This window comes from Myxocyprinus asiaticus, chromosome 33 (assembly GCF_019703515.2).
Source record: "Myxocyprinus asiaticus isolate MX2 ecotype Aquarium Trade chromosome 33, UBuf_Myxa_2, whole genome shotgun sequence".
NCBI lineage: Eukaryota > Metazoa > Chordata > Actinopteri > Cypriniformes > Catostomidae > Myxocyprinus > Myxocyprinus asiaticus.
The window spans coordinates 9,586,345-9,604,341 of record NC_059376.1 but is presented as its reverse complement, the minus strand read 5'-3'; the positions used below and the strand labels follow the sequence as shown (position 1 = coordinate 9,604,341).

General features: G+C 41.2%; 1 protein-coding gene across 1 annotated transcript in view; it reads right to left on the bottom strand.

The window, feature by feature from the left end:
• Positions 1 to 17,997, bottom strand: part of LOC127423956 (bone morphogenetic protein 1-like) — a 110,266-nt gene that overhangs the window by 14,803 nt on the left and 77,466 nt on the right. The window contains exons 8-13 of the mRNA XM_051668674.1: positions 16,992 to 17,107; positions 15,380 to 15,482; positions 15,163 to 15,279; positions 9,983 to 10,128; positions 7,962 to 8,157; positions 3,859 to 3,984 (exon numbers count right to left, since the gene is read on the bottom strand). Of these exons, the coding sequence (XP_051524634.1) occupies positions 3,859 to 3,984; positions 7,962 to 8,157; positions 9,983 to 10,128; positions 15,163 to 15,279; positions 15,380 to 15,482; positions 16,992 to 17,107 (804 nt within the window). The remainder of the gene's footprint in view (positions 1 to 3,858; positions 3,985 to 7,961; positions 8,158 to 9,982; positions 10,129 to 15,162; positions 15,280 to 15,379; positions 15,483 to 16,991; positions 17,108 to 17,997) is intronic.

Here is a 17,997-nt window from a genome sequence, read left to right as displayed (position 1 = left end):
TCTTTGCATTATTCGAGGTCTGAAAACACTGCATCTTTTTTGTTATTTTGGCCAGTTGTCATTTTCTGCAAATAAATGCTCTAAATGACAATATTTTTATTTGGAATTTGGAAGAAATCTTGTCAGTACTTTATAGAATAAAACAAAAATGTTCATTTTACTCAAAAACATAACTATAAATAGTAAATCTAAAGAAACTGATCATTTTGCAGTGGTCTCTTAATTTTTTCCAGAGCTGTTGCTCCTTTAAAGAGGGCTACATATCAGAAAATTACTAAAAACTAGACTATTAAACTCATCATTGGAGATATCTTGTATGGTCATTTATTTCATGCACAGCACACCAAAATTACAAAGCACTCGTAAAACGTTCATCAATTTCATCTGAAATTCATCTGATCAGAGCTGCAGATCTTCTAAATTGGCGCATACAATACATCAAATAACAAGAACAGTCCTGCTTTAATTAAAACACAGAGAACAACCCCAGGCTTTATATCTCAGCAAACACAAAGCACACAGGCAGAGGAGTTTAGTCTGGTGCGGTACCATCCAAATTAACGAACAAATCCCCTACAGCGATTTCCACGAAACACAAGCGCTTGAGGAAAGACGTTTCCATGGTTACAACCATGCCACTTAGATGCCTTTGGACAGCCAATGCCTTTGTGTACATTAAAGCCCTTTCTATCTCTATACCCACTGGACTGCCACCCAATGATTTGTTTCTTTGAGAAAGGGAGACATACACTTTAGCCATTATCATAATATTGGATTTACTGCTGATATTACAGCCATTGGGAAGGTATGCTTGCCCAATCTTTCATCTAATAGAGAATAACTGGGTCACGATTGAGCCGTTGAGTCATCTCAGTGCCTCTCTGAACACAAACAGATTTATGCTCAATATAGCAGCTGCAGGGTACATGCTGTCCAAAAACTGCCTCACGTATCCAGATATTAGCCTAGAGTCCAGACCATAATAAGAGACATTAGCTGTTAGTCAACACTTTATCTCAGTCCTGACAATAAATCAATGCGTTGACCTAAAACTTGCAATGTATATTCCTGTCCACTGCTCTGGAAGAGATGATATATTGGGGAGAGAGGCCACTTGTAGAACAACGAATGGGAATAATCGCAATTGGCAGATGCCTTTTTAGTTGAGTCAGTACTCTAGAAGTTGGGATGTGCAAAATTACATATTTTCAAAATCGACTAGTCCAGGGGTTGCCTGAAGAACTAGCTGACAAATCAGGTTTAAAGCTGCTGTATGTAATTTTTTCAATGTTAAAATCCTCATAACCCAGCTTAATATGAAGAGCCAACCACACTGAAAAAATGATGTGTAGGATTTACTTAAAAAATATATATGTAGCATTTTTGCATCATGCTTTGTAAGTGAATTCAACTTGTGGTAATTTTATGTCGGTACAACTAGAAAACCTTCGTTAGATATACACGAATGTATTAGTTCATTCAACTTTATTTACTTAAAAATATACGTCACAAGAATATGATTTAGCAACTAATAGCAAGTTGTTTCAGATTAACATTTCTATCACTGTTTCTACTAAATTTACTTAAAATAATAACTGAGGCCAGGCATTAAACTTGATTCCCCAAAGAAGTGCACATGCACTTCAGCTATGCAGATTCACATGCGCAAGGAAAAATTACATGAATTGAACAGGATCCAAGTTGACCACTTCATCATCCTAATGGTAAATTTACACAAAACACCTATTTACAGTAAAAGAACATGGGTATTCCCCCCAGCCTCAGTTCTGTACTTGATTGTTTAGTAGTGCTTAAAATCTTAATTTTATGGATTTGTTAGCTAAAGAAGTTCAAGGAACACAATTATTCACTGACTTTATAACCTGACCCTAAACGGATGCGTTTCTTAGGGGACGTTCACATAGGAACGTGTTCTTGTGTTCAAATACAACAAGACGGAGCGTAATGGAATGGAACACAATGCAGGGGTTTCGGAATTGTTTTTAATATAATACGGACATACTGTTTTTTGTTTAGTTTTTTTTATTTGACTTGGCATCTTACAAACACAATGCTCATGGTTCAAGACACATGAAAAACAGTAACAGTCACTGTGCTACAGCCAAAGACACCTGTCTGTATATGTATGGCTGTAGTGGCAGGATGAATTTAAAAATGCAACTTCTCAGACAGAGTTTTATCGCATAAACTAGCTATCAGCTAAAGTACAACAAACGGTGTCAGCCGCTAAAAAAAAAGGAAAAAAAAAGAAAGAAAAAAAAGAAAAAAAAACGATGTTGGACGACTAGTCAATCACTGTGACCTATCCCTATCTAGTACGCGCATATGCAATATGTGGACCAGCCTACAAAAAAAAAAATTATTTTAGTGTGACTTTAGTGCAAAATTTTTCATAACATTTTTGTCTGATTTTATTGCTGATTTACAATGTTATTAAAACGTAATCTAGAAAATGGAGATTTCTGTCTTTTCTAATTTACTAAATGCCCGCAGAGTGAACTGACTTGCCTTAAAAGGACTTCAAACAAATTCAAACTTTCTGATTATTTCAGAAAACAGAGCATCGCTTTGCTGTGTGGAGAAGGGTAAAGAAACCCAGACAACCCTGATGTCAATGTGAGGTAGATGCTCATAACTTGCTGGCAGCCCCAAGCCAATAGCACAAAACAGATGTTGGCGGTATGTCAACAGAGCAGGCAAGAGTATTAAATAAGAGCAGGCAAGAGTATTAATTACGAGGATGCAGTAGCATAGACTGTCCACTGGAGGCAGAGTGTGGTCACTGCTGGTAGCTGCTTGTCAGAAGAGCCTTTTTTAAAATCGAAATGTGTATTTTTTTTTAAAATACTTTATTATACAACTCTAAGTAAGAAATTTGTAGGTTTACACCCAAGAAAAGTAAAAAATTATGTGGCTATGTAGTGCTATCAAAACATTGCTCTGTTTGTTTAAAGAAGCAATATGTACCATTGACATCAAGCGTTTAAAATGGGTACTGCAGTCCAAATTCAAAATTTTGGAGAGTTGTCTCCCCCGCCCACTCCTCCACAGACTCTAAGCTCACGTGGGTTGCCAGGTTGAGGACACGCAACAGGAACAAGCAAACTGACAATGGCAAGCGACGAGCTTTACACTGAAAATTGATCAGCTAATGTATACGTTTGCAATGTTTTTATTGTTTGCAAATTATAAACCAGCTCATGTGGATTTTTTATAACTCTGTCAATGTTAGCTAGACGTATTGCTGGCTTCCATGGCTGCAGCGTGCTGTGTTTTCCCGCTAACTTGTTTCAAATCTGGCAACCTGGGGTGTCGAAATACTATTGGGAAATGGGCAGTGGGTGGGATCACACAGGCCAAAACACAAACAGAAATTTTAGCCCGGAACGGACATTTCAAAGTAGCATTGGCTGTAGCATTGTTTTCGGAGAAGCCAGTATTTCAACTTAGCATGTTTCCTAAATCTCTGATAACATATTATGATAATTTTATGCTTTACTACAGTAAATATATTACATATTGCACCTTGACGTAGCAAAATTGGCTCAACCAATTGCATGAATTTGAGGCAGGACAATCTCTTTGCTGATCAATGATTTTTGGGAAACCTTTTGAATATAGTCATTATTTTTGCAATTCCTTTTGGTGACGTTAGTGGTGCGGATATTATACACTTCACCTTTACAAATTCTCTCACTATTTCTCCATAAGACCCTGAAAAAACAGTGCTAGCTCTGCTGTACAATTGAGCACACCTTTAGATTACATGTCACCATGGAACACGTTTTACATATGGATCTGGCATGTATCCAGCAATGCATCCATTCACATACTCACCCTCGCAGCTCCGTTTGTCCGCCGCCAGCTCGTAACCAGGGTCACAGGCACACTTGTAACTACCAAGCGTGTTGACACAGCGTTGCTCACAGCGACCATTGTCAGGTCTAGAGCACTCATCCATTTCTGCAATGACAAGAGCATCAGAGCACAAAGTTACGCTGTCTCAAAGGACCGGTTGTAAAACTATTGAAAGAGCTATTTAACTCAAACAATAATGAAACAAATATACAACATATAAACTGGAATAAAATTGGTTTTCACTTTAAGTTTAATAGGAATGCACAGTATATAGGTGACTATATTGGTATCAGCAAGTATTAGCTATTAAATATTGTCATTTTTATTATTTTGGCATTGGTCTGATTAGGCCGATATCAGAAGCAGATAATATAAGAGCTTTAGGTTTGCCACCGTTTTTGACCAATGAATTTCTATGACTTTTCCAGTCGTTTCTGATGAATGGGAATTGAATTTTTAAAATCATTTTAATTGACCAATTGGCTAACGAATCATTTAGACCAATCTGACTCAAATTTTGACTCAGAATGCTTTGCTCACAATTTGGACATCACTGTGGCTTGTAATCAAGTTTTACTCTACACAAGCTCTACACAAGAACAATATCTAGGTGAGTAAATATTTTGGAGTAGAGCAAAATTTGAAAGAAATTATATTCATTAAGTATATAAAGAATTTCCATTACTTTTCCATGGCTTTTCAGATTTTATAGATTTCCATGACTTTTCCAGGTCGCGATCCAAAAGACGCGTGCTTGTGAAGCTTCGTCAACACGCGTTAGGACTCCGCTGCCAAGTATTCATCTGCTGCATGTCCGCTCCCTCGCCAACAAAACGGACGAACTGCTTCTGCTCACTCAAACAAATAAGGACTTTTTTAACTGAGCTGCTCTGTGTTTCATGGAAACCTGGCTGAATGAAGCCATCCAGGACAGCGCGTTACATCTGCCGGGCTTCTAGCTGTTCAGAGTGGATCATGTTGCGGAATCATCGGGGAAAACAAGAGGCAATGGAACATGCTTTTACATCAATGAAAGTTGGTGTACAGATGTAACAGCATTGAAGAAGATGTGCTGTCCTCATTTAGAAGCGCTATTCATCAACTGTAAGCCTTTCTACACGCCACGGGAGTTTTCCTCGTTCATTCTGGTGAGTGTTTACATCCCGCCACAAGCATACGTGAACGCAGAGTTGCAACAGCTGGCTGATAACATCACAGACATGGAGCAACAACACCCAGACTCACTTATTATTATTCTGGGAGATTTTAATAAAGCTAACCTGTGAACAGCCAAAATACAAACAACACATCACATGCCTCACCAGAGACAAAAAAATATACTGGACCACTGCTACACCATTGTAAAGGATGCATATTGCTCTGTCCCATGTGCAGCTTTAGGACTCTCTGATCACTGTCTGGTTCATCTTCTCCCAACCAACAAGCAAAAACTAAAATCAGCTAAGCCTGTAGGAAGGACTGTAAAGAGATGGACCAATGAAGCAGAACTGGAACTTCAAGTCTGCTTTGACTGCACTGATTTAATTGTTTTTGAGGCTGCAGTCACAGACCTGGACGAGCTCACAGATTCTGTGATATCATACATCAGTTTCTGTGAGGATATGTGCATCCCTACTAGGAAATTTTGATCATTCAATAAAGATAAACCATGGTTTACAGGAAAACTCAGACAGCTTCGTCATGCCAAAAAGGATGCTTACAGAAGTGGGGATAACATATTGTACAACCAGGCCAGAAATACACTGACTAAGGAAATTAGAGTGGCTAAAAGAAGAAAAAAAAAAAAATCACTTTTCAGCCAACGATCCTGCATCTGTGTGGAAAGGCTTGAAAAGCATCACCAAGTACAAGACACCTCCCCCTCACTCTGTAGAGAGTCAACTAATGGTTGATGAACTGAATGTGTTTTACTGCAGGTTTGAAACTCCCAGTCTCCCACCCCTCCCCCACTCTGATCTTCACTCACACACACACTCACACACACACACACACACACACACCCCAATACCTCCTGGAACCCCCTCCTCCCCCATCCTGCTACTCAATCTACACTTATGATCTGTGAGGAGGTCTTTCGGAAACAAAAGACTAGGAAAGCTTCAGGCCCTGATGGCGTTTCACCTGCCTGTCTGAAAGTCTGCACTGACCAACTGGCCCCCATCTTCACACAGATCTTCAATAGATCACTGAAGCAGAGTGAAGTTCCCTGCTGCTTCAAATGCTCCACCATCATTCCGGTCCCCAAAAAACCCAAAATCACAGGACTTAATGACAACAGACCTGTCGCTCTCACGTCTGTGGTCATGAAGTCATTTGAGAAACTGGATTTGGCCTACCACAAGGACATCACTGGACACCTTCTGGACCCCCTTCTGTTTGCTTACCGAGCAAACAGGTCTGTGGATGATGTTGTCAATATGGGACTGCATTATATCCTGCAACACCTCAACAGACCTGGGACTTATGCAAGGATCCTATTTGTGGACTTCAGTTCAGCCTTCAATACCATCATGCCTGATCTTCTCTCAACTAAACTGACTCAGCTCTCCGTGCCCACCCCAATCTGTCAATGGATCACCAGCTTTCTGACAGATAGGCAGCAGCTAGTGAGACTGGGGAGACGCGTTCTCTCTCCACTGCTCTTCTCCCTGTACACGAATGACTGCACTGCAAAGGACCCTACTGTCAAGCTCCTGAAGTTTGCAGACAACACCACGGTCATCAGCCTCATTCGCAATGGTGACAAGTCTGCATACAGATGGGAGGTTGATCAGCTGGCTGTCTGGTACGATCACAACAACCTTGAGCTGAACACACTCAAAACAGTGGAGATGATAGTGGACTTCAGGAGAAATCCCCCCGCACTTCCCCCCTCACCATCCTGAACAGCACTATGGCAGCAGTGGAGTCATTCAGGTTCCTGGGCTCTACCTTCTCTCAGCATCTGAAGTGGTACACCCACATAGACCTCATTGTGAAGAAGATTCAGCAGAGGTTGTACTTCCTTCGCCAGCTGAGGAACCTGCACAGGAGCTGCTGACACAGTTCTACTTGGCCGTCACTGAGGCTGTCCTGTGTACATCTATAACTGTCTGATTCCTTGTGTACGTAAGAACACTTGGCAATAAAGCTCATTCTGATTTCCAAGTTTTGCAACTGAAAATAATATAAGAGCTAATTTTTTTTATTATTTCATAAAATATCAGGCTTAAAGGGATAGTTCACTCAAAACAAAGATTTTTAGAAGAATATCTCAGCTCTGTAGGTCCACACAATGAAAGTGAATGGTGACCAGAAATCAAAAGGTCCAAAAATCACATAAAGGCAGCATAAAAGTAATCCTTATGACTCCAGTGGTTAAATCTATATCTACAGAAGCAATATGATAGGTGTGAAAAAGAACAATACTGAAGTCCTTTTTTCCTTCCAATCTCTACCTTTGACCAGCCCCAACCAGTAGGTGGCTGAAAGTGTAGATTCACAGTAAAAAAGGACTTAAATATTGATCTGTTTCTCACCAACACCTATCATATCGCTTCAGATCACTTGCATTGTGTGGACCAACAGAGCTGAAATATTCTTCTGAAAATATAATTTGTGTTCTGCAGAAGAAAGAAAGTCATACACATCTGGGATGGCATGAGGGTGAGTAAATGATGAGAGAATTTTCATTTTTGGGTGAACTATTCCTTTAATTTTTATCTTATTGAAGATAATATCAGGGCTTTTTTCCTAATTCAAACTGTATACTCTTTTTCTTTGCCATGTCTTTGCCATACCTACAATAACCAACACACTAAACATTATAGATTTTTTTTTTTTTCATATTGGTCTTCTGCATTATAATAATAATAATCATTATTATTGGTCACTGGAAGTGGCAAATATTTCTATACTGCTGTGTTTTAAAATTTAATTTAAAAGAATTCTGGTTAGTAATGCCAATCATAACCCATCTGATTCCAAATATCAAACAAGTTATACAGCAAAAATGTATATAAAAAAAAATTTATAATATACATATTAAAAAAGATCAAACAACCATACAGCAAAAATCACACCTTTGAAGAAATTAGCAGCAAAACCAGCCTTATTGACAGAACCGTCAGACACAAACTTCATCCAGAGCTGGTTGGAGCTGGATTTGATGTCATCGGGTTTGTCATAACCACAGAATCTGCCCAGCAGAGGGCTGCTTTCCGAGTTCCCATCACGAACTTCCAGGTAGTCATATGCACAGTTGTCGTGCCTCTCGATCTGCAATTGAAAAGGCAAACAATGATAGTAAAAAAGGAAATGTAAAAAAGTTGTCACCAAACATAATGATAAAGGAGTAGTTCACCCAAAAATTTTAATTCTTTCATATACTCATACATGTCACAAAAAAATGCAGGCTTTCTTTTTCTGTGGAACACAAAAGGTGACGTTTTGAACAATAGACCTTATTCACGTTAGTGCCATCTTTGATTTTTAATGGGAATGAAAACGAGGCACTGAGGGATAGACTTACCATCTCTTCAATGGCACGAATGGTATAAAGATGTATAAAACTCGTGTTGTCTGGAGTTCTTTGTATACTGAATGTTCTTGGACAGATACTGTATCAATGTTTTGTCTGTGAAATGATCCAAAAAAACTTGTAACTGCAGTACAGCCCCTTGAAGAGACTGTATTTCTATCCCTCACAGCCCCATTGTCATTCCCATTAAAAATCAAAGATGGCGCTAGCGTGAATAAGGTCTATACCCAGGACACTATTTTCCATTTCCTGAAAGGGAATAGGGACTGAGGCTGTCAAGCTGCAAAATGACAAAAAAGTACCATAAAATTATCATAAAGTTGGCCTATATGACTCGTGCACTATTTAAAAAGCTTTGTTAGGAAAAGACTGAAAATTAAGTCATAATTCACTCCCAGTAAAGCACCGAAATGGACTACAAAAGTTGTATAGATATAAAAATGCCACGTCAACGCAACTGATGCCAGAAACCATTGGTTTTCATGTGTCTTGTGAACAAACGCCACTGAAGTTATTGACAAAAGTCTAATGCCGGCATATTTGAGAGCTACAGTGGAAGAAAAAATGATTTCGGAAGAAGCGCACAAGTTGTACGGACCACTTTTAGGATACTTTTATAGTGCATGAAGTTATTTTTGAACTTGACATCCCCTGCCCCTATTAACTTTCATTATATGGAAAATAGTGTTCATAAATCACACGAGTTGGCTCATACAAAAACTGCCATGGAGAAAAATAAACGAACCACCGAACAATGTAATTATGATTTTTCCTAAGTTTAACCCCTAACCCAAACCTAAATCTAACCTAAAATCTTTTGTATACCGCAGAAGAAAGAAAATGTCTGTATTTGGAACAAGACAAGGGAATCCTGTTATAGGTTATTATTGACATAAGTCATTTGTACTGTAAAAACAAATGTGGACTGAGAAACCAAATTTGTTCACAGACATTTCTATAAATCAATTTTAAAATTGTTTGTTGATTGGTTGGTCTCTATATGTAAATAAACGTCGTACCTTTTCATATGAGTCAAGTTGTGCGATATCGTACGATTTCGCCATCTCGTACGAATTATTACTATGGTGGAGTGGCCAGAATATTCTTCAGAAATTCACCTTTTATGTTCTTTGAAAGAAGTCATATAGGTTTGGAATGACATGATGAGAAAATTATGACAGAATTATAATTTTTGTGTGAATCATCCCTTTAAAATTGTCATGCAACTAAGTGTGACTGCAACCAATCTTTTCAAGGATAAGATCTTCACAAGAATGAAGAGGGTCCAACGCTGAATGTTGTTCCCTGTTCATTTAAACTAAAAATTTACAACAGCCCTTTGTTCCAAATACAAGGATCATGGAGCTGGTTAGAGACAGCAGCCAATCTAAACCAAACCCAAAACGAGTACAACACAGCATATCAGAATCAGCCAGACAAATGGGACCGATGCTTTTATTTCATTTTTTCTGCTGTTACATTTCTATAAAAAAAAAAAAAAAGTGTATAAACAAATCATTACATGTTTATAAAGCAGTAATAACAACCACCTTTTAATCATACCTCAAAAGACTGGAAGGTCAGGCCTACATGGTAGCCCTGAGCCACAGTAATCTTCCACACACACACTTTGTTGGGTCTGTAGTCATCTGGGTAGTTTGGAGACTGAATTTGGCCATTGTCCTTCTTCACTTCCCCACCACATATAGCTGTAAGATAAAAGACAACAGTGTCTTTATTATCTTCAACACTGAAAACCCTAATAAGTTGATTCTACACAACTGATTGAGTAAAGTCGTTCCCTTAATGGAACTGAGTAATGGCGTCTCCAAAACTTGTGTATTAAGTTTACTTGGTGCTCATATAGTATGAACTTAACTATTTAAGTTATGGTAACAAGGTGCAAGTAGACTGAACCCAAATTCTCAATTTAAATGTTTTTGTTTTAACTTAATAATTTTAATTGAATGGACTCAAATGTATAAGTTTATAAGTTAAAAAAATAAATTCAAGGAACTTAGATATTTGAGTTGTGAGCTCATTACTTGAAATGTCAAGTTTTGTTTAATTAGGACAACTTGATTTTTTTCCAGCAATGACAAAATTAGGGTTTACATTGAACTTCATAATCTTTTTTTGGTAATACTGGCCTCTAAATACCAGATCCCTGCTGGAAAAAATACATCTTAGACCAGTCTAAGCTGGTTTGCTGTTCTGAAAAGCTGAAACCAACAGTAAAAAGGCCAAACCATAAAACCAGCCAACAGACCAGCTTTCCCAGGCTGAGAGACCAGCCAAGACCAGCAAACCATTATAGGCTGGTTTAAGATGTGTTTTTTGTTTTCTTTCTTTCTTTTCAGCAGAGTAGCTTGAGAGTCAAGAAACAAATGCATGGAAATTACTTCTATTACTACAGAAACGTCTGGAATCTGAGATGTTGACCTAATGGAAACACTCTGTGGTTCATATGCCAATGAGGGCTGGATCTAAGTATGTGGGGCAAAATACTCATAATGAATGAATTTGACAATGTTTTCTGTTATTCCGAGCTTCTTTCCAACACTCTGGACATCTCTTGCCCCAGATATTGACCCGTAATATCTGATTAAAGCTTGAGCTAAAGAGACTAGATTATAAACTTGCACAGTGACACAATACATTAGTTTGGTATCTCAATGGCTGCAAAAAGTAACTATCGGCACTGATTAATTGGTAAAACCGATATATCGGTCTATCTCAAATCCTAATTTGCATACTATACACACTATATAGTTACCCAATTTAACCTAAAAGTTAAAGGCGCAACTAGAAGCATCAAATTAAAATGCAATCTGATTGTTTGAGCACCCCGACATGACAGGACAAAACAACATTGGCTCTATCGATGTGAGTTTGGGAGGGACTACCTGTTTTTTGATCAATGGAAGACGGTGATATACAAAATCTTTTTGAAAACGGGAACTTATTGCAATTCTGTTTGGTGCTGCTAGTGGCGCATAAATTATACATTTAACTTTTAACATTTTAAGTGGATGAATTTCCTAACCATATCCTAACGTTTACACACAAATGCAAATGGTAAGTGACAAAAGGGTATATGGTGTGAAGACACAATTTTATGACATTATACTATGTGTCACATATTCCCTGTTTTTTTTATTGACTTGTATGTTGAAATTCTTGTTTAGTTCCCATGTTTCTGTTTCCTGTTAATTTGTAGTCCTTTTGTAGTTTCATTTTATGATTGGTTTTCCCCTGATTGTTTCCACAGGTGTTCCTCATTCCCTTGTTTGTCCCTGTGTATTTAAGCCTTTGTTTTCCCTGTTTCCTTTGTCAGTTTTCACATGTATTGTCATGTTCTGTACCAGGTTCCCTGTGTTCTGTTTTCTTTCTTATTCTGAGTTACTTTGTTCATCTTTTGTTTCTATTAAAGGCTGCACTTAGATCCTCCATCCTAGCCTGCCATGTTACAGAAAAACTGACCAAAAAATGGATCTAGAGGCCGTAAGAATTCTGCTCCTTCAACAAGGGGACCGTCCAGTTGAGGATCACGTCCGTGAGTTTTTAGAGCTGGCAAATGTAGTGCACTATCCAGACTGCTCTCTGGTGGTTTTCTTCCGGGCCGGTCTGAATAGTGCACTGAGAGAACTGATGCCTCCGGCTGATCCTCACTGGACGCTCGGTGAATGTGGAGAAGGCTCTGGAACTTTGCGGTTCCCTTTATACAGTAGATTATGGTGGGAACCCCGGGCCAAAACCTGCATCTTGGCTCCCTTTTCGAAGCCCTCCACAGCCCCCGTCTCGAAGCCCTCCACGGTCCCAGTCTCAAAGCCCTCCACGGTCCCAGTCTCAAAGCCCTCCACGGCCCCAGTCTCAAAGCCCTCCACGGCCCCAGTCTCAAAGCCCTCCACGGCCCCAGTCTCCAAATTGTATGATCTGCCACTAATGTCGGTGTGTAGGTCCATGAAGTCCCTACCTCAAAAATTGTCTGTGCCCACGCCTGCCACGGTCCACGAGCCAGCGCCCACACCTGCCACGGTCAACGAGCCAGCGCCCACGCCTGCCACGGTCAACGAGCCAGCGCCCACGCCTGTCCCAGAACCAGCGTTGCCAACTTCGGCCATCCAGAGGAGGAGGAAGAGAAAAGTTTCTGTTCCCAAGTCCCTTCCCATGTACACGACCACGGAGGTCATTTCCGAGTCTCTGCCCATGTTCACGACCACGGAGGTCGTTTCCGAGTCTCTGCCCATGTTCACGACCACGGAGGTCGTTTCCGAGTCTCCGCCCATGCCCACGACCACAGAGGTCGTTTCCGAGTCTCTTCCCATGTTCTCGACCACAGAGGTCATTTCCCATTCATCCAGGACTCTTTGCCCATGGCTCTGCCTTCCATGGCTTCGCCCCTCGAGCCTCTCCTGGCTCCGCCTTCCATGGCTTCGCCTCCTCGAGCCTCTCCTGGCTCCACCCCCAGAGTCTTCCACGGCTCTGCCCCCGAGACTATTCCTCCAGCAGCTCCGCCCGCTCCACCAGAGACTATTCCTCCAGCGGCTCCACCAGCTCCCCCAGAGACTATACCTCCAGCGGCTCCGCCCCCTCCCCCAGAGACTCCTCCTACAGCGGCTCCGCCACCTGACCCAGTCCCTGTCCTGCAGCCGCCTCCCAGGCCTCCTGACCCTGTCTCGGCCCTGCGGCCGCCTCCCAGGCCTCCTGAACCACTCCCCTCCTTGAGGTCATCTCCTTGGTCTCCTGGCCATCCGCCTGATTTGCTCTGGTCTCCTTGGTCTCCTGGCCATCCGCTTGATCTGCTCTGGTCTCCCTGGTCTCCTGGCCGTCCGCCTGATCTGCTCTGGTCTCCCTGGTCTCCTGGCCATCCACCTGATCTGCTTTGGTCTCCCTGGTCTCCTGGCCGTCCACCTGATCTGCTCTGGTCTCCCTGGTCTCCTGGCCATCTGCCTGATCTGCTCTGGTCTCTTGGCAGTCCGCCTGATCTGCTCTGGTCTCTTGGCAGTCCGCCTGATCTGCTCTGGTCTCTCTGGTCTCCTAGCCGTCTGCCTGATCTGCTCTGGTCTCCTTGGTCTCCTGGCAGTCCGCCTGATCTCCTCTGGTCTCCTGGCCATCCGCCTGATCTGCTCTGGTCTCCCTGGTCCCCTGGTCGTCGGCCTGATCTGCTCTGGTCTCCTGGCAGTCCGCCTGATCTGCTCTGGTCTCCTGGCCATCTACCTGATCTGCTCTGGTCTCCATGGTCTCCTGACCGTCCGCCTGATCTGCTCTGGTCTCCCTGGCCTCCTGGCCGCCTGATCTGCTCTGGTCTCCTGGCAGTCCGCCTGATCTGCTCTGGTCTCCCTGGTCTCCTGGCCATCCGCCTGCTCTGCTCTGGTCTCCCTTGTCTCCTGGCCGTCCGCCTGATCTGCTCTGGTCTCCCTGGTCTCCTGGCCGTCTGCCTAATCTGCTCTGGTCTCCTTGGTCTCCTGGCAGTCTGCCTGATCTGCTCTGGTCTCCTGGCCATCCGCCTGATCTGCTCTGGTCTCCCTGGTCTCCTGGCCATCCGCCTGATCTGCTCTGGTCTCCCTGGTCTCCTGGCCGTCCGCCTGATCTGCTCTGGTCTCCCTGGTCTCCTGGCCGTCCGCCTGATCTGCTCTGGTCTCCCTGGTCTCCTGGCCGTCCGCCTGATCTGCTCTGGTCTCCTGCCAGTCCACCTGATCTGCTCTGGTCTCCCTGGTCTCCTGGCCGTCCGCCTGATCTGCTCTGGTCTCCTGGCCATCCGCCTGATCTGCTCTGGTCTCCCTGGTCTCCTAGCCGCCTGATCTGCTCTGGTCTCCTGGCAGTCCGCCTGATCTGCTCTGGTCTCCCTAGTCTCCTGGCCGTCCGCCTGATCTGCTCTGGTCTCCTTGGTCTTCTGGCCATCCGCCTGATCTGCTCTGGTCTACTTGGTCCTCCGAGCCTGCAGCGTTGCCCTGGCTCTCCATCCCTCCGGCTACGCCTTGGTTTCAAGCCTCCCTGACTTTGCCTTGTTCCCTTGCCCCTTGTGCCCCCTTGAACTGCCTGTTTACCCCTTGTGCCCCCCTGAACTACCTGTTTTCCCCCACACCCCATGGACAATTTGTTTTTGTTTTTTTCTGGAGCATCTGGAATCCGTTCCTTAAAAGGGGGGGCTCTGTCAATATTCCCTGTTTTTTGTATTGACTTTTATGTTGAAATTCTTGTTTAGTTCCCATGTTTCTGTTTCCTGTTAGTTTGTAGTCCTTTTGTAGTTTCATTTTATGATTGGTTTTCCCCTGATTGTTTCCACAGGTGTTCCTCATTCCCTTGTTTGTCCCTGTGTATTTAAGCCCTTGTTTTCCCTGTTTCCTTTGTCAGTTTTCACATGTATTGTCATGTTCTGTACCGGGTTCCCTGTGTTTTGTTTTCTATCTATTCTGAGTTACTTTGTTCATCTTTTGTTTCTATTAAAGGCTGCACTTAGATCCTCCATCCTAGCCCGCCGTGTTACACTATGTCCCAATATTAGGGCACTGTCTTATTACACACTTAAAAGTATGTACCTTACCATCACCACTGAAAAACATACGTTACACGCTTAATAAAAGTATGCAAATTAGGATGCAGCCATTGTATTTTAAACATTTTAAACAGAAGTGTTCTAGTGTTTTATTATATTTTCTTCAATGTCAGTTAAAAACAGACATATTTTAGAATATTTGATTGTTGTTTGGTCAATAATTGTTCCTTGCTGGTAAAAATACCTTCATAAACAGCAGAGAAGCCCTTTCCCACCCAGTTGCTGCTGCTGCGGAACTCAATCCACAAGCGACTGTCTGTTGATATAATTGGTTCAGGTAACTTATCGCCACAGAATCGACCTTAACAGAGAGGCACAAGAAAATAATTCAAAATTAATAAAACAGCTTCACTTTCACTTGTTTGTATTGTTCATCAGAAGCATCAGTGGTTCATTCAAACCTTTCAATGGGGCTTTCCTCCAATAACCATCTCTGATCTCCACATGATCATACCAGCATAAATGACTTCGGTATAAATCCATAGATGTGAAGTTTAGAATGATCTTAAAAAAAACAAACAAAAAAAACCACAAGTGATAAATTGAGCTAAGTTTAAATCTGCGAAAGCAATGTCTTAATATCTGTGCAAATGAAAAAAAATTTTTTGGCATTCATAAGTGACAAAGTGGCTGATTGTCCATGACTAGATCTTGAAACATTCTGAAATACTCATTTCAACCAGCAAAAAAAGTCAAAGTGTGTGTTGGAATAGTAACGTCTGATTTGCAAACACATGATTTTTTATGATTATTTGCAAATCACTGGATGGTAAGTGATTTGTTGGAACTATAACCAACACAACATTTGACAGAATATTTCAGCACACAGACCTTAAAAACTGCATTTATCTGGAACAAATAATCAGGATCTCAATTAGGGTGACTAACTTTAACATATAAATTTATATTCAATACTTAATAATAATAATAATAACAATAATAATGAATTATTTATAGTGAAGAATTGTTACAGTTATATAGATGCATTAAACTAACTAAATATTTAATTTAGGACTGGGAAATTTAACATGTTAATTTCTGTGATTAATATATTTTGTTTAGCGCATTAAAAAGAATGAACTCAATTAATGCAGTATCCTTTTTTTTTGTTGTAATTCCTGAAACTTCACGCAAAAGGAAAAAGGTGTCCCGAGTTGTTCCTGGCAGGCTACTCAGCCTTATAGGCTCTGATTAGAGTGGGGGCAGGATTAGGGCATCTGCTGCCTGCCAGGAACAAATCCAGGCACTTTTGTACAATGTGCGAAACTTCACCAATGTTTTTCCCCTCTTTCTGTGGCTAACATTGGCATATTTAAATTTTCAGGAGGTACTCGCTTGACTCAACAGCACATCCTCGCACAGAAACCGATTGTATGAAGCACTGCATACTTATTCATAATAAACATAGGAGCGGATTTACTGTACAGAGAATGAAGATTCTTCATCCACAAGCGGGCGAGTGATACGGGCAAGCTGCTGTATCTCTTCGCATCACGTGAAAACGCTCACTGACTTTCATCTGAACCCATTTCAAGAGTAAAAATGCCCAATAAACTTTGATATGAATTGAATCTGCCCATTTGATCATATTATTACAAAAAAAGGTCCACTCCAGCCAGGTCTCCTAAGCAACCAAATTGGCCCGGTTGCTAGGGAGGGTAGAGTCACATGGGGTAACCTCCTCGGGGTCATGCACAACGAGCCACGTGATAAGATGTCTCTGTCTCTGACTGTCTCAGAAGCGGAGGCAACTGAGACTTGTCCTCCACCACCCAGATTGAGGTGAGTAACCGCGCCGCATGAGGACCTCCTAATTAGTTGAAACTGGGCATTCCAAATTGGGACATTCTTAAATCACAGCCCTAATTTACATATATTCATTACAACATACAAAATGCCACGCCGAGCTAAAATTAATGGGACTTCTCAACTCTTTGTGGGATTATTATTACTTTTGAATGAATGGCACAAAATAAGTAGTTTGTTTGCAACAAAGTTAACTGTTGTCTTCACCTTTTCTCCTGGTGTGACTGAAATTCTCCAGATGCAGTGCATATATGCTGAATAACCATTCGGAAAACCAGGGGAAGAGAAGTTCCCTGTGCTCTCCTGCAAACTGTCTCCACATCCTATGGAGAATAAAAAGAAAGAAAAAAAGAAAGAAAAAAGAAAAAAAGAAAGAAAGATCATTAGCTGTCAGCATTCAAAAAAGTTAAAAAGTGGTCATTATACATAATGTGCAATTAGCTCCACACAATGGTCTACGACAATGACCCCAAGCATACCTCCAAAGTTGTGGCAAAATGGCTTTAGGACAACAAAGTCAAGGTATTGGAGTGGCCCTCACAAAGCCCTGACCTCAATCTGATAGGAAATTTGTGAGCAGAACTGAAAAAGTGTGTGCGAGCAAGGAGGCCTACAAACCTGACTCAGTTACACCAGTTCTGTCTGGAGGAATGGGCCAAAATTCCAGCAACTTATTGTGAGAAGCTTGTGGAAGGCTACCCAAAACATTTGACCCAAGTTAAACAATTTAAAGGCAATTCTACCAAATATTAAAAAGTGTATATAAACTCCTGACCCACTGGGAATGTGATGAAAGAAATAAAATCTGAAATATATAATTCTCTCTACTATTATTCTGACATTTCACATTCTTAAAATAGTGATCCAAACTGACCTAAGACAGGGAATGTTTTCTACGATTAAATGTCAGGAATTGTGAAAAACTGAGTTTAAATGTATTTGGCTAAGGTGTATGTAAACTTCTGACTTCAAATGTATGTGCACGTAAAACAAACAAACATGTACATTCATATTTAGACATGCTAATACCTATACAAACCCATGTGTTCACAATTTTAAAGTAATATTTTTACATTTTAGCTTTCATATTTATACTACTACCTCTACAAACACGTGTTCAATATGAAAAATCACTATTTTTACATTTTATTTTTTATATTTATACTACTACCTTTACAAACCCATTTAAATGTAAATTCCTTTGCACATTTCT